Source organism: Daktulosphaira vitifoliae, unplaced genomic scaffold, assembly GCF_025091365.1.
Source record: "Daktulosphaira vitifoliae isolate Bord-2020 unplaced genomic scaffold, ASM2509136v1 Scaffold_5, whole genome shotgun sequence".
Lineage (NCBI taxonomy): Eukaryota > Metazoa > Arthropoda > Insecta > Hemiptera > Phylloxeridae > Daktulosphaira > Daktulosphaira vitifoliae.
Genome location: NW_026099576.1, coordinates 17,402,516 through 17,427,252, shown reverse-complemented (window position 1 = coordinate 17,427,252; position 24,737 = coordinate 17,402,516). Strand labels below are relative to the sequence as shown.

General features: G+C 27.5%; 1 protein-coding gene and 1 long non-coding RNA gene across 6 annotated transcripts in view; one reads left to right on the top strand and one right to left on the bottom strand.

Moving 5' to 3' along the window:
- LOC126906526 (nucleolysin TIAR-like) overlaps positions 1–24,737 on the bottom strand; it is a 175,894-nt gene that overhangs the window by 9,139 nt on the left and 142,018 nt on the right. For all 4 annotated transcript variants that reach the window (XM_050687085.1, XM_050687087.1, XM_050687086.1 and 1 more), the window contains 3 exons: positions 24,382–24,469; positions 17,137–17,212; positions 7,790–7,892 (listed from right to left, as the gene is read on the bottom strand). In XM_050687085.1, the coding sequence (XP_050543042.1) occupies positions 7,790–7,892; positions 17,137–17,212; positions 24,382–24,469 (267 nt within the window). The remainder of the gene's footprint in view (positions 1–7,789; positions 7,893–17,136; positions 17,213–24,381; positions 24,470–24,737) is intronic.
- LOC126906554 (uncharacterized) lies at positions 14,566–21,310 on the top strand. 2 transcript variants are annotated; one of them, XR_007704280.1, is made up of 3 exons: positions 14,566–15,038; positions 15,560–15,659; positions 20,953–21,310. It is a non-coding gene; the product is annotated as an uncharacterized LOC126906554 (long non-coding RNA). The 2 variants fall into 2 exon arrangements; XR_007704279.1 differs by having other exon boundaries at positions 14,566–15,044.

The following is a 24,737-nucleotide window of genomic DNA, read 5'->3' as shown; positions in this document are numbered from 1 at the left end:
ATCGTCTTTTTAATTGTATGCTATCTATTTTGAACTGCTTAGTTACGAATTAGCGATTATGAAACTTTAAGTTTTGTGTACTTAACAATAAAAATAACAACTTTGGAAAAATGCTTAAGAGCAAGTTGAAAATTTCAATTTTCTCTCAAGTACATTTAAGAATAGTATATTTATTACACGTAAAATAGTTTTCCAGTCATAATTAAATAAAAAGCTTATAAAAGTTTTGGTTACACGTATATTAAAAAATATAAAATTATGGTAATAAATAACATTTGTCTAGAGAATTTCAGGTATTTTTCCCTGTACGTAGTTAATTTATTGCAATTTATAGGAGTTCCGCAGCATTTATGACTTTGTTAAATTAGAGTTAAACTAAATAGATTCGAAAATATAACACTTGTGTGTATAGATAGTAACTATGATATATTTTGTATACAATTTGATTGATTTTACATGTTAATCAAAAATATCTTTTTTTTCTTAAATCTATTTAATTATCAATGAATTTTGGTAAAAAACTTGTTCGTAAAAAAATAATAATTATTTTTATTGATATTATAAATCATGAATATTTTGTCTTATTTAGTATTTTACAATATCATTCGGCTCAATATTTAAGTTTGAATATAATCTCACTAGAATTTATTATTAAGTTTCAATATTATATTATAAACCTAAAGATATTAAAAACACGCGTTTGTTAATTTTCAGTGTTTGTTGAGTTTATAGTAAGTTTTACGACAGTTTCATAAACCAACGAGTTTTGTATATAAATCTGTAGGGAGTTGCGTAAAATTTAAAGATGACTGAGTGTTTTATAATGTATCTTTCACTTAAGAATATATTTTCACTATAAAGTTTGCACTGAATGCATCACCGTCATGTCTACCTGACTACATTTTTAAATTAACTATCCAATAAATTTTTCACTCGTATTATATTAGATATAAAAATATATTTCATAGAAGTTGTCCCGGAACTGAAAGTTTTATGTTCAAGTTATTTTTTTATCTATACTAAAATATATGAATTTGTGAAATAATAACTATCAATTTTAAAATTATCTTACAGTATTTAATTTATTTTAAATGTTTGTTTAAAATGAACTGAATGTTTAAGTTTTCTGAACGTTAATTCATTACTTAATAATGATTTTAATAAGAAAATTAATTATTTATGCAAGTTTTCTCTGAGATTTTGATAACAATTTTTTGTTGACGGTTGTACCTAGATAAAATGTTTAAATGGAAAAAATATATAATATTCGTGAATAATGATTAATCATATTGAATAGAATGGTTTATTTTATTTAAAAAAAATCTAAAAAAAAATATATAAAATATACAGTTTATTTTGCAGAGTAATTCTATTTTACCTACTTAAAATCTGAGTGTTTTTTTCCCATATATTTATTTTAAAATTTAAAATGTGTGACTTAATATAATAATAAATGATAGATAAGAACCGCGATTCATTACTGAATAGTCTAATTAAACAACACAAATTAATTCAAGTTGAATTTTTTTTCTACATTGACATATATAAAATGAAAGAAAATATACAATGATTTTTAAGATTTCAAATTAGTTAAAAAGAGTAGAAAACGATTGTTTTTGATTACTTTGATATTTTTCCCGTGCAATTTTCAGTAGAATGTTAAGTATAATAAGATCAAAAATGAATGTATTGAATTAAAACGTTAAGAGTATTGTAACGATATTTTTAGCCAACAAAAAATATTTTACTTGCGGTGATTCTAAAAATGAAAGTCGATATTGCTGTGAAATCAATCGCCCTCCTCGTGTACTTTACAGGTCGCAAATGGTGTTCAGTATTAAAATAATAATTGACAGGAAGCCTAAACGAGAAGTGTACATTATTACCCAACCGTAGAAGGGCACCGTACCTAATGATGTGCATAATGAGATGTATCCCTAGTACAGTTATTCTTCTACTCGGTTCTCTTCGTGCCCTTCCTAGTGATATTTCCCGCGGGAGACATTCCAAGCAATGACACGTCTGCCATCAATCTCCTTGTCGAGCCACAGTTTTACTATGGAGGAGTTATGAGGGGTGGAAGTGTCGAAATTGTTATACCCTTCAACTTAATTTCTTTGTGCGCTTCGCGGACAATCATTTTTCACAATTACCCACTGCTGCCATCTTTCGCATTTAAGGTACCTACTGTTGAATTATCGTAATACACTTGTGTTGTACGCATAACTTAGCCGTACTGAAGCACACAAGGAAAATGCATAAAAAACACACGTTTTTCCTTTCTTTTTTCTGGTATTACTATGATACACAACACGCTAGGCCTGAGGTTCTACCACAACCTAATAGTGGAAAAACACATTATTGTAAAACTATAATTATAAACATGCAAATTAATATGCATGAAAATAAAATAACGGTGTTTTTTCTTTTGGAGAGCTTATAAAGGTTAGGAAATATATTAAACTGGGGTTACTTTGTGCAGTATGTATAAGTAATATTGTGCCGCAAACTATCAAAAAAATAATAATAATAATATTAAAATGCGCTTAAATTTTCCATAATGCATTAACAGAAAAAGTTTTTTTTAATTTATGCTAGATACTAATCATAAAAAAAAAGAATTATGGCACAATCACCTGAACATGGAAAATTGTTTGTAGATAAAACCAGCGGTAACTTTTCAAGCAACCCGAGCGTATGTAATATTCATGTGAGTAGCCATGTGGTAAACAACATCAATGATTTTATTCACATTAGTTGGGGTACACTTTATGAATCTGACATCATGTTTTGAAAGTTTATATTTAAAAAATTGTTTTTCCTGTGATATCTAATTGTTTGTATTTTATTCGTTTAAACGATTACGCATAAGGTAATAAATAGAGTAATTTCAATATATTTAATGTGTAATTATTTTTAAATGATATTTTAGATTTTATAATGTATTTTATCAGAAATTAGGTAATTATATCGTTTAAATAGGTATACAATTACTACTTTATTATTATTTTAAATAATCGATGAGTAGCCAGTGGCGCCGGTACAATTTTTGAACCGTGGGGGCTGAGCACAGCTCCAAATACAGAGGAAAAAAACTGTCCGTGAAGGCTATGCCCTTACAGAATTTTTCCCGTGGGGGCAGTTGCCCCCATTGCCTCCATTGTTCCGGTTCCCATGTGAGTAGCTAATTTCAATTTTTATGTCAAAAAATTAAAAACAGTGCAAATTATAAACTTTAGATTATTAATTTGGTCAAATGACAATATTGGAAATAATTGTATAAAAACTTAATTGAAATTAAAAAGCTTTATAATTAATAATATATAAATATTGACCTAGAAATTAAAATACATTTACTAAAACTAATTTTTATTTTGTATCCATTAATATACTTCTAAAGACTATTAAATAGTTTAAATTTTAAACTTCTATGCACTTTGGAGATTTTTTAATTTAATTTTGTCATTGATTTGACAAATTTATGTATTATAATACATTTATGTCGTTTTATAAAAAAATTGTATTGTATTTAAATACAAATTTCTAGTTAAATCATACTATACTACAGCAGATAATTGTAATTTAACGATTAATGAAACTTTTTTTAATCATCAGAGAAGGAAATACACTTTTATAAATCAATGTATCGCACTATCAAATTTGCAATTTGATTTTTTCTACCATCTCAACTCTTCGTGATTATTACTAATTAGTATAAAACGAGTATTATATAACTATTATTAAGTTATGAGTTATAAATTACAATTGAAACAATGTCATATTTAAAATCGTTATAAAATTTCTTATTTCATGATTTCAATTTCATAATGAGCTAAAAAAAAATTCTAGTAAAAAGTTCAAAATAAGTTATACATGATATTTTAGATCCGAATTTCGAAATATTGTTAACGTATTAAAAATGAAAAATAATTTTATAAAATTTTTTTATTAAATTTGTATGTGTACTAACTTATTTTATATTTATTAGTAATAATCTCAAATACTAAAAGTGATAGAAAAAATCTATTTGCAGTTCTGAAATGAGTACAATAGATTGGTTTAGAAAAGAATATTTTTGTCTTTGATGAAAATTTCTTGTAGACCAGTTTTATTCGAGTAGAATCGGTGAAGTCATAATCACCAGCGTGTGTTCAGTTAATGATATTATAAATGTAAATAAGTAATAGCGAATGGATTGACTTAGATAGCAGAGTTGGAGAAACAACAATAATGGTAGGTAGTTAGGGGGGGAGAGGTTTATTCGCAAGGAAAATAATACGCCATGTTTGCTTTTTCCTCGCCCGAAAACATTGATGAAAATGTAGATTATATTTGCGACGTAAAATTCATGTCTCCGCCTTCTTTTCTACATATTGTATTCTACTCTCTTAAACGTGTCTCTAGGGGAGTTGTGGAATGAGACGGAGTACAGTAGTGCCTTAAAAGGATGGCGGCACTGTATATTGTGCCACCGTGACTTGTCACGAGATTGAATCAACATTTTCCTTGTCGTTGTGTATAAAAAAAAAGTTTATTTTTCAGGATGGGCAATGTTTTTAAGTAATTGTGGTGATGGATGTACGATTGTGCAATATGATAACTACGTGATGGATCGGTGTAAAACTCGTACAATAGTCAAAGAATCGGCAAGAGATAAAAGCGGATCGTACGAAAAGAATATTGCGAGAAAATACCATAGGGGTTTTTTGGCAAAACATGTGGAACATAAATTTAATCTAGCAGACAGACAATTTGGGTGCCAACATTTCCAAATCAAGATTTAACATTTGTTTTATTTATACTTTCACTCAATATCGTGTTTCGCCTTACGCATTACTCTGCGTGTAATGGGACTTAACTTTGATATAAATGAGTGAGTGATATCACATACTAATTCACTAAACAATCGAAACAATACTAATACCGTATGTGATTTACTTAAAAAATATTTCTTATGCAAGTCGTAGCAATAAAATGGCGAGTAAAATTTTTTATATTTAATTAACGAATCCGCAATTAGAAATGAAAACCGGACATGATGTTTCCGGTAATGGAGAAAAAAATCCATAATAATAAAATATTTAGGGTGAAAGAATGAGTCATTTATCATGCTAAAAATATGAATTAAAACAATTTTAATGATAATAAATGTGTTGCTGTTAGGGGTCTATACGAAATAAAATAATGTGTATATTATTTATAAACGTATATGTTTGCACGTCAGCTCATATATTTGCGTGTCTAGCTTTGTTTGTACTGGGACACATACATTCGTTTTATCCTCTGTCTACTAATGTACAAATACAATGAGATACAAGCGAGTGAAAAAACAAAAAAGGTCAAAATACAGGTACACCATTGAGAGAAGAAAACTTTGTTTAAACTAGAGAAATACAAATATTAGTGTAAGATTTATCATAGCGATTACATTTTTCCAGTAAGAAAATGCTTGTTATTATTCATTAGAATTATTCTAAAAAAAATATAAATAAATATGTTAAATTGTAATAAAACGCCGTTTTTTTTTCAACGAACAAAACTTATTAAAATATATTCTACGTTTNTCGTTTTTTTTCAACGAACAAAACTTATTAAAATATATTCTACGTTTTTTACACATTCGAAATTTATATAGTTAAACATTTTTTATNCCGTTTTTTTTTCAACGAACAAAACTTATTAAAATATATTCTACGTTTTTTACACATTCGAAATTTATATAGTTAAACATTTTTTATTGGATGTAATTTGAATTTATTTAACACTGCTGAATAGTCATAGTCTTTGTGTGATGAATAATAACGTAACAAAAAAATTAGATTTCCTCTTGGTATTAATATGAAACACGAAAAGCTAATTTTATTACATTCGATCACTAGGGAAATAATGTCGTATACATTTTAGAGTCCGACAAAAGTTAGCCATTTCGATTTTTAGTCGAGCGAATCTCGTACCGTTAATCAGGTGATTGGTCAGGTTAAATTTTTACCAAGGGTGTAATATGTATTTACACGAAGGAGATAGATGTATTTGAGCTAAGGAGAAAAAACTGTAGTTCCAGTCGCTTTTATTACTACTTCGTGACAATAGGACTTATGTAAAATAGAGGCGGATGGAGAAAAAAAAAAAGATAAAAAGTTGTTTGCAGCTATAGCAGGTAAAGGTACAGCTGCAACTGCATAGTCTGTGTATTGTGCAATGGGCGGGTAGCTCTATGAGTGGAGGGTACCTAAGGGTTATGCTGCCATGATGTCAGTCGGTTTATCTCGTGTTATTGCACTCGGGGGAAAGCCCAGTGGCGGTGCACAGGAATAAATGTGCTGCCCTTCCTCTTTTATTACATCTCCCTCCAACGCGCTTTCCGCATACAGTTTTATCCGAACACAATCGACAGACAACTCGGTGTACTATTGCACTACCCGTTGGTACGCGGTTATTATATTACACCGAGACACCGTCTTTGGAGGACGGCAACGGCAAAACGAGGTGAATAATGAATCATCGGCCAAAAAACGGCAGCCGGTTAATGACGCCGCCGGACGCCGGCAGTTAGTGTAGTTGAGAACGGTCGTTGTCGCAACCACAACCGTTCAATCAAATGCGACCATGTTACCGCAGACCGTCCCTTTCACAAACTACCATCGCTTTGCAGTACAGCGCTGATGTCCAAAGAGGCATCTACTCCGTCCTAGCTTGTTTACAACGCAATGTGACTATAACTAAATGCCCGTTGGAATGACAAATTAATTATTCAACTCCCCTGACCGCTAATTTATTATTTATTCTGTTTATACATAGATTCGTCTACGATATTTGTGACATAACATGAATCTATATTATCATAGATTATTTGATAAACAAACACTGCGATTATTTGGGTCTAATTAAGTTTCGTTTCATCATTAAATCATTTGAAAGCGACAAACTATCGACGAGAACAACTAACGTTTGACTTGATCGTTATTTCATAAAAGGCACAGTGTAAATGTAAAAAAACGTCTACGAACTTTTGCACCGAGTGCTTATCAATCGTTTAAAGTTGAGTGTTAGACAGTCAGTAAATCGATTTCCGAATCCTGTCAGATCTTGTTACTTTTTTGCGAAAACGTGAACAACCGGAATTGAAATAAAATTTGACATAGATGAATGATTGCAGGATTGCTGTGTAACTAGGATCGACCGGAATCAATCGGCTTTATGAGAACTGACGCGCCCGGGAAAAGCATCAGATGTTACATGAATTTCTGCAACTATTATCGTTCAGTGTTTCTAAATGTTCAATGTGATTATTAATCCATAAAACTCGTAGACACACAGCCAAGTTCAAACTATTCAATGTTTAACTTTTAATTGTATGTTACTGTGTAATAACAGTTTGCGATGACTGACAGACGTATCAATATATTTATACAAGCCCATATTAAAAGGAACCTGTCAATACAGTTGTATTTTTATCTTACAGTCTCATTCATCGAAGTGAAATTATTTGTATCAAGTAAATCTGTGTTAAGTAAACACATTAACAGTCCGTGTATCGCTATGGCTTTTGAAAATTAGGAGAAATCTCATTGATGGTTACTGACCCTAAATATGTTCTTGCCCAAGTATAATCATTTTTATTATAAAAGTTGTGGCAAAAGGTCTTTTATTGTTTTCATCTAACTAACAGATAAGATATACGCACACGTTCATAAATTGTAACTACAATAGCTAAAAAGTTTGGATTGGGTTGGAGGGTACATTGTAATAATGATAGATGTAATGAAAGAAAAAAATCGTTTGTACTCACAGTCTGCTTTTAACGTCGGTGGTTTTCTAGTAGCCCAATTCGTTCTTATGCTTCTACTACCAAGCCATTGTCCATTCATCGCAGCAATTGCGCTTTCGGCTTCCTGTAAATACACAAATAAAAGCATTGATTATATCGATTTCTAGAACTAGCGACTGATTAACCAACAAACATGCCCAAATTCGTTATTTAACTCAGATTTAATTCAACACAAATTATCGTGCACAATGTTTACCTCCTTGCACCGAGATGCAATTATAGCATATATATAAATAACATACTCGTGTAAACTTGTTTAATTTAAAACTTATCACTTTGTTTTTTTTTATTCTAAATATGTATTCAATTTTTGAACCGAGATTAAGTGAAATTTTAATGACTGTGTCGCTTAAAAAAGCCAAGAAGTTAAATATAGGTCAAGCGTATGGTAAAAAATATCTAATAAAATTGAAATCCACAAAATGCGATCACTTTGAGCGCAAAAAAAAAAGCAAACCAAATTTATAGTGTGCCTGAACGCTAGTTCAGCGGACAGAAAAATTACATTATTTGAGAATATCGGTTTAACTAGTAGGATTTATTTACACCTTAGGGTTGTTGTACTATACACGATATTGCACTTAGTAATTTATTCATATACACTAGTACGAAAGTTTTAATATCTTGTCGAGTTTGTAAATATTTGCAATTGAATAAACCCCCAAATTATATATTTTTTCTGCTCTAATCAAATGTTTTATTGAACTGCATACAATAGACACTTCCATAGATACTGTCATAAAAATAACCGAAGTATATATTTTAAAATGATACATTATTTTACTTTGGAATTGAATGCAAAGTTTATTATCTAGCATGACGTTAGAACAAGCATTTTACACGCAATATCTAGTTTTTTATCAAATAATGTAGCATGTATAGTCATTCTTTTGTTATAAACCGCTTAATTAATCAAAAAATAAAAAAAAAAATTTGATATTTTCTTTTCTTATTTTCGTTTAGTATCGTATTTTACTTAATATAACCATCATAAAGTAATTTTTATGTTTATCCTTTATACTTTATAATGGTTAAGACATTAACAACTTTTGGACCGATATTTCAGAAATTATTATTATTTTTATATCTAAGCGAGAGGAAGAGCGAGGCTAAGAAATGTCTAGTGATAAAAATAGCAGTACTTACTCCTTACTTCTAATAATTAAAATAATAACTTTGAATTATTAATAGCCCTGAAATACTAATCCTAAATTTATTATCGACCAATCATTTTCTTAATTAAATCATTATCTAATAAAAAAAGCTATTAAATAATTTATACTGCCATTTGAAAAATTAAAGTTCATCCCCTTATAAAGTATAAGGGGTGAGTATAAAAAATACTGATGGATGATAAATTAAGAATCTAAAAGAACTAGAACTAATGTAATAAAAAAAAAAAAAATCATAAATATATTTTTTTAATTTTTTATTAAATAAGAGGTTCATGATAAAATAATCACTTTGTATGTTGAGTTACTGAAAAGCGTTTTTGGAATTCATAATTTCTCAAGATTACTCAAAACTGTTTTTGTCTACTTGCATTACCAAAGGTACTTTTGTGTATCATTTTATTACAATATGATTTATTATACTTAAACTCACTTTTGTTGGCCAGAAAACGATACTAGCATTTCAGTTGAATTAATTACTATCACTATGTACGTTTTGTTTGCGCTAAAACCATTACCGTATTATCTCTCATTAGTTATTACTGGCACTAGTTTTGTGTATGAAAATACACGTTTTAAATGAATCCGCCGAAAGTACAATTATTATTTGTATTATTACAAAATTAATACAAGGGTGGAATTATTATCTGTCGTGTATTGTTTTGTACATGCAATTTCCATTTTTCGTCCATCATGAACCGTAGCACTTAGTACAATGTTATTATTAAAACACACTCCTTGAGCGCGTTATTTTTGTTATTCAAAAATTATATCTAATTATGTTTTTTTATTTTCTTTGGTGATATCTAATTGTTTATGATGATGATTATTAATCTTTTTGATCGTAACAAGTAGATACAATGATGAAAAACATTTATTATTTTAAATGTTTGATAAAGGGCTGAAATGCGATCATAAATCAAAAATGATATTGTATATGTAAAGGATTAAATAAATTTTAATTGAAAACTTTTAGGTATAATTGTACTGTTATATAATGTATCGATTAGTTTGTTATTTTTTTGTTAAAAAATATCATACTGAAATATTTGTAATTAAATTTTGTGGACAAAAAATTTATAGCGGTTATAAATCTAGTATTCCCAACTTCAAACTCCCAAAAACTAATACTTTGAAGTCTCAAAATAATAACCAAACATATTTTAAATGCTTCGATTAATCCATCGCCGAGGATTGCATTCCTAAAATTTATGGCGTAGTTTTAATACATCAGAGTACTTTGATAAATCTTGTTAATTGTAAGTAGTGAACAAATTTTAATGTAAAACTTTAAAAAAGTGCTGGTCGAAGAAAAAAAGCAAAGGATTAAGTGAAAAAGTCAACGAAAGTATTAGTTTTTGAAAATGAAAATGGCTTAGGTAAACAGTAATCTCACGATAACGTAACACAACTTTTCAGAATAACCAATACACTTTTTTTTTCTTTTATACGAGACTTTTATAAACATTTCAACCTATCGACGATGGGTCGAAGGTGAATTCATACCTTTTTTTTTTTTTGTATCCTTTGTGTAATACAGTTCATTAAATATTTCACAAATAAGTTTTACCTAAAAATACATTATATTTATATGAAAGTGTACACATAAGAAGTATTCTGGGTCATTTTGCCGGCAACCTTTTTGCCGAATTTTTTCTCTAAACATATAATTTCTGGCCAATTTTAAATTTAAGACTATTTATATTAGAAGCAATAGAGATTTTAAATACAATAACATTAACACGACATATGTACTATCATTCGTAGAAATGATACTTCATCGTTGTCTGTGACATATTCGCAGTAATCTAACTTTATCGTTCTCAATCGTGTTTGAAGTTATAACCACTCTGGTAAATTTTTGACATGCCTGCTGACACTAAATTAGGTGATGTTAACCTTAGTATAAGCTCACTGTTTTTACAGCTCTGATAATTCTGAGTATAGGCTGTAAAACTCTGGCATATTGCTTTTTTTTATTTCCTAGGAGAAAAGCGTAAACCAAAAGTAATGGAGTATCTCTCCGTCGACGCAGTTTCTAAGTCGTAGACCGATTATTGTAGATGGCTGCGTAAATATGGTGGGAGGACTAACCTTGAATGTTCCGCCAAAAAAAAAAACTAAATAAGACTGGTACATATGTTTTCTCGTTGTACACATCAATACCTATCCTTCTGATTGCAAATATAAAAATTCATCGAATAACAACTTTATTCCCATAATTTTAGATATTATAGTACGTTTAAGATTTTTTTATTTACTTGACTCAAAAATAAATAAGTTAAAAAATATTATACGGTTACTTATTATCATAAGTAACTTATTCTCATATATTAAATACTTTATAATTTCACTAAAAAATATATTGGGAAAATGGATTTGAGAAAGTAGTTTCAGGAAACTGTTCGGTATTTCGGAAAGAGTTCTGGTAGCATTACAGTTTAAGTAAGAAAAATTAAATTGGCCCGTCAAAACTTTATATACTAGATACCGCACCGTACACCACAAAATTTATGGAAGACCAAAAGTTGAGTTTCTATTTTTTTATTTTTATTTTTACAACTAAACGATATTATCTTTAGTAGTTTGTAGCCTTTCTCTTGCTCTTTTTGTTCACACGCCGTTTAAAAGACTTTGTTTTGTAATTTCCACTCAATATTTCTGTTTTGCGCATTTTTCTCATCATCAACATTTCCTCTTTTATCTATCTGAATCCATCTTTTTTTTTTGTTATAATGCCCTCTACGTTACACCCTACTACTTTATATAGCACCCCGCTGTCTTTTGCTTTTCGCATATATGAAAACCATTAACACCACCACTTGTATTCAATATGACCCCGTTTACTCGGCTATAAAACGCCTTGGTTTTATTCTTTCTAAAGTTTAAGGGCAATTTCTGTTCTTGAATGTGTACACTCGTTTACTGGACTGCATATACATATTTTCATCTTACACTTAGTTTCGCCATTTCAAATAGCTAAATGTATTATACATGATGTAGAATATAATTGAGGCTAGGGAAAATTGTTTAAATGTGAATTTAATTTACAATGTTTCGGTTTTTTTTTTTTAAATTACATTTTTTTAATTAATTGCTAAAATATAAACAGTATTATTTTTTACTTTAAGCTTCGGTCGGCTGATTTATTAAAATGATATTGTCGGAGAAATATGTATGAAAAAGGAAAAAGCTTCAACAAAAGTCAAATCAAAATAGGTATCTTATTCTACTTATATATTCATTGAATCTACAATGATAAAAAATTCATGGAGATTGGTTTATACAATTTGTAGGAAACAAAAAGAGGTTTTTTTATTCTTATTGTACCAATGTAAATATAGTATTTTACCTTATATAATTTATATTTTCGTATATGTTCAGTGATATTTTATATTCTTTTAGCATATTTCCTTATCTTTAACTTAAGGGAAGAAAAGAATTGTAACACTTGTAGCAAATAAAAATGACTAGAAGAATAACGATAGCAAAAAGTTCTCTCGCAGGTGTAACAAAACATTAAGATTATAAACCAAAATTTTTGAAATGAATATTCAGCTATAAAAATATTTAATTCATATCTTTTGGGATTTGTTGTTTACAGAATGATTTATAAAGAATACTAACCCCCAATTTTTCGTTGAGTAATAACTTTCTCAAAAAATGTACAAATTAAAATTTGATTTATTTTTATGGACTATAACAATTAAAGATTTAGAAAGGTGAGGAGGGTACTTTTTAGTAACGTTCTATTTTTACTATATACCACAAATAAGAACTCTGCTGTGTTGTGTATTTCTCTTGTCTTGAAAATTCTATTAACTCAAACAGTAATATTACAAAACTAGATAATAGACAAAATAGACTAGTAAACAAATAGACCAATAGAAAAAAATTTATTTAGAACATTCTTCTATAATAGTAAAAAAATAATAGGTTCCTATTCAATTTTTTAAGTCACTCCTAAAATTTACTCTTAGATATAACTTTTCCTTACAAAAAGCTAGATATTTAGTATGATTTATAAAAATAAATAAAATTTTAATTTGCAATTATTATGGACAAATCATTCTTTGACAAAATAGGAGTAGTATTCTTAATAAATCACAGTGCTTTTCAACAGGTATGCTACATAACAGCTCATTGTTAATTTCTCCATTTTCTCTGTTATCTTTGTCTAGAAACTATAAAACTATATAAAGCTATTAAAATTACTTTTTTAAGTATAATATATAAACAAATAAAATAAATTACTCATTTTATGATATTATAAAGAAAATAAAAAATAAATATTTATAAAACTTGTGGTAATATATGACGATTATTTAAAAATGTGCATATATTTTCATTAACTAATTGAACTTTTAATAATCTATTTTTATCGTAAATATTTTGTTTTTTTCGAATTTATTAAAATAATTTACTGAACTTATTTTTCACAGAACTTAATGGTTACGAATTAATAAACTAGTGGTTGAAAATATTATTTGTAAAATAATATCTATTACTCGTAAATAAACTAGAAATCAAAAATATGATTTTTTTTAAATAATATTAACCAAATACACTAATATAGAAAGTTGAAACTTTAGCAAGTAAATATCGAAAATTTTATGTGCACTCCTTTTCATACTTATCTTTACTACATATAATAAATGACAAAACTGTCGAAACTGCCAAGAGTCGAGGGAATATCGAATATACTACATATCACAAACAAAACTTGGTTAATGAAGTCACAGGAGGGTCATAATTTGTAGTGACATGGAACTCGATTCATCCTTCGTACAACATATAATACCTTAATTTTTATTGAATGACGCTCCAAAATATAATCAATTATAAGTCACTATATAATCCTCCATTTTTTTTTATAAAAAATAAATTACTTTTGTGTATTGTGATAAAGTTTTTAATTGTATCTAAAATCCTTAGGGTACCTTAATTAGATTATTTTATACTTTTGCACGTTTAACGAAAAAAAAAACAAATAACGTGATTATCAAATTAAATTGAGTTCATAATTTTTTTTTTAAACATAAAAATAATTTATTGAAAATATGAAAACAAAATCACGAAAAACATTTTTATCATTAATAATTAATTTCACTCAATAAGTGATTATTATTTGTAAAATATATTTTAATAAGTACTTTAGTAATAAAAATATATTTCTACTTAATACTTAAATTAATAATTGTATAAGTAGAAAATTTTAATGGATATTTGTCTATTTAAACGCCATATTCAAAACCAAAACAAATAACTCGGTATTATAAAATCATACGTTAAGTTTTGAATTATTAAATTGCATTTATACATATCCAGTTCAGTGCTTTTTGGATATAATTAAACTTAAATGCATGTTAAATCATTTAGTCACATTGTACTTGGAAGCAAAGAGTATAATTATATAGATCGATTTCAAAATGACTCATAATAATAGATTATGACTCATATACAAACATATACATTAGTGAATTATAAGCCATTAACGATTGTTTAAATTATTAAAAATATTTGTAACTTCCCATGTTTGATAGTAGTTACCAAATAATTTAATTTAGCATGTTTGACATATTTTTTATTTGATTGTACGACGAAATCTTTACTTATGACTAAAACAGTATCAAATATTGGATTAATTTATCAATGAAATGGTTACAAATTTTTACTATCATTTATTTCAGTTGTGTTGTTTAATTCTCACGTCTTTCAAATATACATTTTGATTAACATTTCAAAATGATTGTTATTATAATATGGTGTGGCTCATTGGATCATTCAGTCGCCGTGTTAGCGTTAATGCTCAGTTGCTAAATTTGCGTTTGTTCATGGATGGGTGACCATATGGAAACTTCACAATGACACACACCTTGACCTATACTAGTTCCGTCAGACATAATGCGGTTGCGTCAAGTCAACAGCTGGTGCAAAATTCCGTCAGATCATTAAGACCGACTTCAAATATTATGGGGAAGAGGCTAAGGTGATGATGATGAATGAGCGTATTTAATACCATTTTAACGAAAATTCGAGTATGGGTAATGAATAGCTTAACATTCATTATTGAACTTATAGTGTTGTATCTGTTGTATACACCACAAAGTACCACTATAATTTTGAACCTTTATAGTTAACTGTGAATTATATAAATTATTAAAGAACGCAATGGCGTACTAGATGAATGCTGTAGGGCGTAAACAATTAATCAAATATGCAAAATTATGCGTAACAACTAACAAGAAATGACCATAATATTAAGAAAACGTAATTAGTTTTAATAGCTATACACCTTGATAAGCTTACTATTGATTTGAGTTAATTTTTCTCGAAATAAGATACATAATTTAATTATATTTTAATCATTATAAATTTGAAATATACATAATTTTCTTTACACTTAAACTAAAACCCATAAAAAATATCAGTGAAAATGTATAAAATGAATATATATATATATATATATATAAATTATTGTATACTTTAAAACTAATTATGATATATTTTATGATGAGTCTGTTGATAATTTTCTGTATTATCATTTAAAAATTTTCAGATTATTAAATACGGGCCTAAAGTGAATAAATAAGCAACCTAATTGATTATACTTACAAACTGCATGAGAAAAATAATTGAAGTTAGTCGTTTGTTAGCAGGTAGGAAAATTACTAATTAGTTTCCTTGCTTTTCTTTGAGTGAATCCTTAATTGTTATATTAAGTAACTCGCAAAGAAGATGATTTAAGTTTTAATTCAGTACTAAATTTTTTAATTCTATAAAAGAATTTAATTTTGTATGAATTCACATTTATACAAACTTGAATTTTCGTTTAAACTTAAATAATAAATAGGATCGTAAAACAGCGTAAGGCATAAAAACATTTTGATTTTACATTGTTTGACCTTCTTTCCCTGGCTGTTATTTCCAATTCATGTTTACCGGAAGCACGAGTACATTGTTTTGGATGAAAGTTGTGTAAATCTATAATTCCATTTTTGTATGTATACTTATATGAATTTATAAAAACGTAAATAGTTCAATTTCCCAAAGTAATTCTCTTTATAGAGTTAGAGTTTCGGAATAAAAAAATGAGACTTAACAATGTTCACTATGCAGTAAATATCGTGTAAATGCTTAGAGAATGAATAAAAAATAAATAATGTCTACTGATGTAAGCTCATACTAGTTAAACAATAGATTTGTTTGCATTTTAAATTGAAATGTTTAGTTGATTAGAAAATATCCTATAAAAAAAAAAATTTAACACAGAAGGTAAGAAAAAAATTGTTAATACTCTTTTAATTTTGACATTACAAATATTTGAAAATGATTCCTGGTAAACTGAGGTCGAATTAAATTTGCTTTTTTCGTTAAACATTTAAATATATTATATTATAAGGTAACGTTGCAATATATTTGTAACGTTACCTTATTATTGCGTTTAACATTTTAACAATACTCAATTTTTAATTTTAACAATTAAAATGCTAGAAGTATAATATACGAGCACAGTCAGTTTAAATAATCGACAATTACCAAAATTTTTTTTAATATAATTGTTAAAAAAATATATTTTTGTTTCAACGGGAATTATTTTTTATAATATTATATTTAACGATATTTTACATCTATTGAACGATCACATAGTATCGGTTTTCTATTTTTTATTTATGTTTTGGCAGTTTTTGTTTTAACGTTATTCATAACGTTTTACTATTCTTCTAACAAAGAAAATTAACATAATTAGACATAATAAACTATTTCTAAATTACACCCTAACAACAAACAACAAGTTGGTACGTAAACTGTATTGTGTAGTTGAAAATAATATTACCCATGTAAACCGCACATAAAAATAATTATACAATATAGTTGCAAAATAATGAAAGGCCGTTTACAGAGAACGTTTGAGCAGTAATCTTATTGTCATGTAAACAAAACAGAAGACCATTATTTTGGCCATTGTTTTTCATAATATGATAAAAAAAATACCGAATTATAATTTTTGTCGTATCTTCTTTGTCTTTACATTTATTACTTTTTAGAATTTCTTTTTATTAGATTCAATTAAAGTTGTTTTAAAAAAAAACTATAAAGTATATATGTGTATATTTTTGTATTTTTATTACTTACGGCTTTTTTTAGGAACGATACAAAGCCATAGCCTTTTGACTTTAAGGTTTGAGGATCTCGAACTACTCTGCAATCTCTGGAAAATAAAATACAATAAATGTTAATATAAATTACATTTTTTTCTATTTAAGTTGTTTTTATTTTACTTAAATTAGTAGAATTATTGTATTTTTAAAATATAGGACTTATTTATTCATCCAATATTTACTTATTTGAAGGGGATTAGTTGACTTAATAATAATGTGCAGCTGCGCTTTATGTTCCCGTATGGTCACCCATCCGGGAACTTCAACAGTGACGCACATTTTGTCCCTTTATTTCCTGAGTCATAATAATGTTGCGTCTGGTAAACAGCCATTATAAAAAACTGTCAAATCGTAAGGTATGTCTGACCCAAAAGAGTTGGGATAGCGGTTCAAGAGATAATTGAATTTATTTATTCATCTCAATTAAATTCAATATCAACACTAAATATCAAAAATATGATTATTTGTAATTGAAAAACAAATTCAGTAACTGTTTTGTAATTCATTATAGTTAAAATTATGCAATTTTTTGCTGGTATTGATCATATATTTCAAATACAATATAAATTACAGCTATTTAGTTATAAAACGGTACAGGATTTCAATCGACAACGCTTTTTGCTCATCATGGAAATGGAACCTGTTCCCTAGTGTATAACGAAAAGATAGTTTGCCTTCGGTGTATCTTACCTAAACTATAAAGTACACCCCGTCATCTAATCCGGGCCAAAGCGAATAACAATAACGAATGTAAGAGATGAAGATTACAAGCAAAAACCGATCAGATGCTGAAGTAAAAACAATAATAGTAATACTCAAATCATGAGTATTTTATGCTAGTATTTCTGCATAGATATTAAATATACATATGTGGGTATATTATATACGTAGTGTTCTAAAAAGTTTTCAAATTTCACTTTCCCCATATTTTATGCGATTTGTTTCTTTGTTATATTAAAGAGACAAAAAAAAAACCAAAATAGCGGCAGATGTTAAGCAGGCCAATCTAGAAGCAGTGAATCGAGCACAATCAGTGTCATATCCTTACTGAATTCATCTTTGTATTGTTATAAAATAACTCAATTGTCTATATTTAACCTTTCAAATCCTATGTGAGTCGAACGAAGACCTTAATCGTATCAAAGTTAAGCGACCCACGTAGATTTTACCAGATACATAAAACCACTATGTATCATACGCATCGTATTTGTGTTTATAGCTAATAGCGACTAAGTTAATGAATAATACGGATTTGGTGACATATTAATTTCGTTAGAGAAATTAAAATATGCCACCAAATTCTTGAACGATGATTTGATTGAGTGAGTTTTATTAGTTTCCTAAAGAATTTAAAATTTTCAGCAATTTCATCATTTTTAAAGCTACCTTGTAAGCCTTAGAACTTAAAGCTTTTTAGAAAATGTGTCACTACTTCTATAATGTCTCACAGATCACCATAATGAGTAGATTTTTCCATTAAAGGAAGTAGTAAGATGTCCTCTAGTATCAAATTTAGGGTATGAGGAGAGGTTGAAGAGCAATGATGTTTTTTTTAAGCCAAAAATTATAAGATAACAATGACTGAATGAAAAGGATATAGTTGGTTTTTCAAGTCAACTCTTTTCCACGAAAGTTTGAATACTTTTGCAAGTCATTTTAGTTAATGGAATAAATTTTCGATGAAAAATGTCTTAATTAAAAAAAAATACATGAACATTATTTTAATTTAGTGTCGGAAAATTTAGACTTTCTTAGGATTCCTTATTCAATATTGGCTTTAAAACGTGCTAACCATCCCTTTTCAAAAAATCGCGTCAGATACTTATTACCTAAAATGTCAAACATTTGTAAAAAATTTGACTGTTTTTCTACCGAATTTCATAAGAAATTCAATAATGTATCATTTAACATTTTTTAATCATAATAATAATTTTTTTTTTAACAAATACTTCAAAAGTATGTAAACACACATTATTATACTAATAATAGTATACCAGAATTAGTGTTTATGTTAGGGACAACTCCATTGAATGAGAAAACTATGCCGAATAAGGGAAAAAGTGCATGTACTGTGACACAAACTTAATGAGCTTTACTTGGATAAATCCTGATATTTTTTCACTGGGTATTCACTTTGCTAACGAAGAGGCGTACATGGAAGGAAATATTTTCTTTTCACCCATCTCGTTTTTCTTCTTAAAAAAAAAAAAAGGAAGATATTCCGTAAAATGGTAGCTTTTTATTTTGTTTTTTTTTTTCAGTTTTACGGTACGTTTGGATTGGAAATGCAAATACCCGTATGAAATATATAATATCCGTCGTCTACAAAAATATACATAATAATATTTTAAATAAAAAAAACAAAGATGGAGTAAATCCACTCAAATTAAATTCTTTGCTTGGATAATAATAATTTAAAAACAAATTCGATGAGTCGAGCAAGATTCGATATTAAAACTGATATAAAATCAATGAGTTTTATTTATATCTGTAACGACTTGATTAAAAGGTAAACATGAACAAGTGTACTTTTTCTACAAGAATAATATTGATGAATATCGTTATTATAATATTACCAGCTAATTTATACTTTTCTAAATACAACTATTTCAATTATACTCATTAATTTTAGTAGTTCTACAACTGGATTTTGACTACACGGAATAACAATTATAATTATATTTTTATGATAGTTAATATTTGATTTATTTTAAATTAGAAAAACAAACAAAAAAACTTTTTTTCCATCATTTTTACCCATTTATATTTAATATACAGGGTGTTCAGTAAGTCAGGAAACGGGTATCTATTGTTCTCATTGTTTGTAACAAAAAATTGTTACAAACAATGAGAACAATAGATACCCGTTTCCTGACTTACTGAACACCCTGTATAATAATAGAATAAGTTATTATAGATTAATTTTTTTTTGTAAAATTAAAGTTTGATTTCTAAAATGTTATTTCACGGAACCCATAGAAATCTATAAATGTATACAATCAATTATTTAATTTATTGTTTTTTAATCATCAAGTTAAAATAAGTTTCATTTTTTTTTTTTACGTAAATGTTGTACAGGTTAGTTTCAAACAAGAACAGTTGGATATTATTGTCAAACACATATACATATTTATAAAGAGTCACTTGTCTATATAGTGATAAATGATATTCGTTTATCTTCTTTGTTTGTAGCCTAGTTATGTACTGATCCACGAGCATTACTGTTTTCCTCACGTGATTTAGCTTATGCTCAAAAAAAGGATAAAAGCAATTTATCCAGAAGCATTAACCTAGTTGCACATCACAAATAAAAATCACAACCAATGTGTTTAGCTTAACCGATAAAGCTACTCTAAAACCTTTATTTTGTACCAATGATCAAAGAATCACGGAGTGGATTAAATTTTCCAGGTCAATAGGACTAATATTTGATATTGCTCAGCTAAATAACAAATACATTTTTTTTTTTTATAAATATCATTAAGTAAATAAAATTAAAAATAATTGTATAGATCATTTTTGACTTTATAATAACGACATTGAGGGAAACTTATGAGGGTAAGGTGGGTTAAGTTGAGGAATAGGAAAAGACAACAAATTCGATATATTTCATAATTAATCAAATATAACAACACATCTTTACTTGCATAAAACACTCTTGTGGTGCACTTTGTTACTCTCATTTTGAATACACCTAAGTATTTTGTAGTCAAAGTATTATTTTTTAATTTACAAGTAGGGCTATTTTTCTGGTAAACTGTTTCTGGAGTAGTATTATTTTTTTTTGCAGAAAACATATCTTGCCCCGTGTAGCCGGGTACTCCTACCAGAATCAATGACCTACCTGTAAGTACAGACCGATGAGTCAAACATGCCGAAGGCGCATAAGGACCGTAGGGTATCAGGACTAGGTTGTAGTCTCAGTTAGGCAAAGCAGTGTATGCAATAAAAATGTTATTAATTTTTTATTTTAAGAAAATAACTGCAAAATCACTATCGAGAGTCGTTCTTCTAACTATTATGCCTTCAAGCAACACAATGCAATTAACTCTATCAAAATACGTAACTTTTTCCCAGTAAAATAAATAAAGTATGAATGGCACTGACTGTTGATTATTTATAAATGATATCATAATAAAATGAAATGAGTTAGGTTTGACTTTTGGCAAATTTAATTAGTATTTTCATACCAGAGGGATCGAGTTATTCGACTTGTTAATTTTTTTTGCTGTTATATTCTTAAATATTTATGAAAGATCACAAAACAGTTCATGAACAAATTTTTTTCAACTTCGACGTTAGTTTTTTTACAAATAAAGCTATTAATTTTCTCGTGAATTGAATAATTTAAGAGTTATTTGTAAGCCAACCGGTAAAATGAATTTTTCGAGTGAAATGTTAATACTAATTATTCTTAAATAATAAATTTATTCAATTATTTAAATTTTTGTACAAACTGAGAAGTTAATATAATCACATTATCCAATGTCATTATTTGATTGATATTATTGTTTTATGACAAAAATAATTGCACATTACGTCGTGTTGTCATACCAGTTATTTGGTGATTTCCAGAAACGTCTGTCAGTATATAGTGTCAGTTAGCCAAAGAGAGATTATATTGTAGCTCTGTTTCTTTGTTAAAATATAAATTATTATAATCGCGTTTATACCCGGCAACGGTACATTTGTGTGTTTAATCAAATGAAAATATCAGAGCTGTCTTTGTTTAAAAGTTTGCTAAGACGGTCGTGAATTAATGTCGTGCCAGTGTTGTTAAAAACAATAGCTGTCAGTCTGAGATAGATTAAGTCATGCTAAAACAAGACACTTCAGAAATCGATCCATCCTATAGTGTGTATTGCACGTATATAAATATAATAATAATGCATTTTAATTTTAAATAATCAAATATTTCAGATATATCGGTAGTATTGTTATTTTCGATTAATTACGCCCAAACCCAACTGGCTAATCATATTAAATGCGTTGGATTAAAAACAATTAATTCAAATTACGTGACAAAATTGAACAGTAACAAAAATGACAGACGCTCGGGACATTATTTTTAACAGCTAAAATGCAAATCATTTAGATCTGTCACATAATATTTTAATGTAAATGAAGTTAAATATTTGGTTTTTTGTTCGATTTCAAAATGAATTAAAATACATTAAATATATTGATCTTAAAAAATCAGCTAATAATCTACTATTTACTAACAATTATATAATTTTTTATTGATAAAACAAAACAATAATTTACAGTGAATAAATAAGAATAGACTAAAAAAATATTAGATACATAAATAAATAAAAATTATTTTTGTGAACGTTATGTTTACCGATCAACTATTGTAGATTATTTGTTTTGAAACATGATGCATTAGACATTATTTATAAATAATACCTAAATGATAAAATAGTTTACTGTAGTAGATCATTTGTCCGTAAACCGACTGAAAAAACTATCCACTCTAGAGTACTTAAAAAAAATGTCTAATTAGAAATTTTTGTTATACTTCTTTTTTTTTTAATTTTTGTTACATACTTAGTTTTGAACAGAGTTTATTTTGTGAAACATTATTATTTGACATAAGTCAGAGTGCTCTAGAAGTTAACTTAAAATATTCTAATATGATAAATCCAGTACATGTTAAGTTACTTAATAGAGTATCAGATATGACTTGTATTAAATTATAAACTGATGATTCAAGTAGAACTCAGTTCTCAAAATCAGCAAAATAACTTTTGGACAGTTATAGTTTACATAAGAGTATCCTTGAAAGCATTCGAATTAAGAGAGGTTCCTAAGAAACATTGTTAATTACGTAAACATAGACAGTTTTGATTATTTAATTTTACTACCAGTGTACTAAGTAAATAGTTTGAACTTAAGTATTATTTAGTATTGCAAACTTTTTCTTATTTTAAACTTACAATAACAATAAAAATTAGCCGTACCATATTTTACTGTTAATATATTAAAAGAAATATATACATGTATCAATTTTAGCCACAGTTATACATAGTAGAATAAAAAGTTTTGGTAACAAGGTATCATTAGCTGATTTTTACAAGTTACTGATTTGGTCTTAAAAATTGTACTTAGCTTTTTTATTATTCTTTGAGTAATATAAAATAGTAGTTTATAGTGTATATCAAGTGTCAATATTAAATAATAAAACGTGCACCTAAATCGCCAAGAATAGGCCATCGTTAAAGATCATCAACATTTTGTACATGTGCACTTGGTTTTCTACTGACTAGTGCCAACCATTTTTACCCACACACACTTCAATACCGATCGACCCGCAATGAAACGAGTTCGCCATTTTTTTTCTTTTTTGTACTCTTTCTCATCGTAATTTTTTTCTCCCGACATCATTTCTCACACGTTCGTGTCGTCCTGTCCCTTTCCATCACTCGACCTCATGTGTCATGATCTTATATATAGGTAGGTATTATAGATTGATCCCATCCACATTTGGCTTATCTAGAACGAATGTCATCGTTGCTTGCTCACATCACACGATTTACGTATATTTTGTATCTTATATAATATATTACATTATACACGCTCGGTTTCAAAATACGATTTAAAAAAGTTTGGTACGTTTTAGATATGATGGTAGTCTATATACTCATACTATTGATTTGGTATGATATATGAACCATGTATTTAAACTTTAACAAAGAGTTAATTTAGTATAGATTTTACGATGAAATATTTTTTTTTTAATCACAGTGTGTCCTACTTTTTAATGTATTTATTTCATGACTTTTCTGAATAATATTTTCTTATCCTTTTCACTAAAAAAGGTGGTTTTTCTACAAAAAAATAATTTTTAAAAAAATTTCAGGTTGTAACTAAGTTGTCAATAATATATAGTAAATTACTTAAGCTGTATTAAAAACCAACTATTATACATTATACACAATTTATTGGTTTATTTTTTTTAGAAATTTGAAGGGTAAACATACACAATTAAATGGTTGTATCACTTATCAAAATATGATATGTTTTCTTTGTTAAATATTACATGTCAAAATCTTATTTTATTAGAAATAATATAACTTAATCAAAATAGATAACTAAATATTTACTAAAATAATAAATAGTTTCCCTTAAAATAAGTTAATCATAAAATATAAAATATTTTTATAAGACATTTTTTTTATCAATAAACTTGGCAAAAATATAATAATGTAATACTCACGATATTTCGCCAAAGGGTGTAAATGCTTCTCTTAATGTTTGCGTTTCGATTTCGGGACTTAGGTCTCCCACAAATATGTGATGGTGTTCTGAAAAACAAATAAGAATAAATACTCAAAATTCCATATAAATAACGGACAATTTTTCAAAACAATGTAATACTTATAAATACACTTAAAATACTATGTTAATACTTTATTTTCTTATCGAGTATCTATTTATTCGTAGCGGAATTAAATTTGTTTCTTCTAAATATGATGAAAAATATTTTCAGACAAATTTTAATTCACCTTTACTATTTTTTGTATGTTCGTTTTCACTAGGTAATCATAAAATGTACATTATTTGTCTGTACAC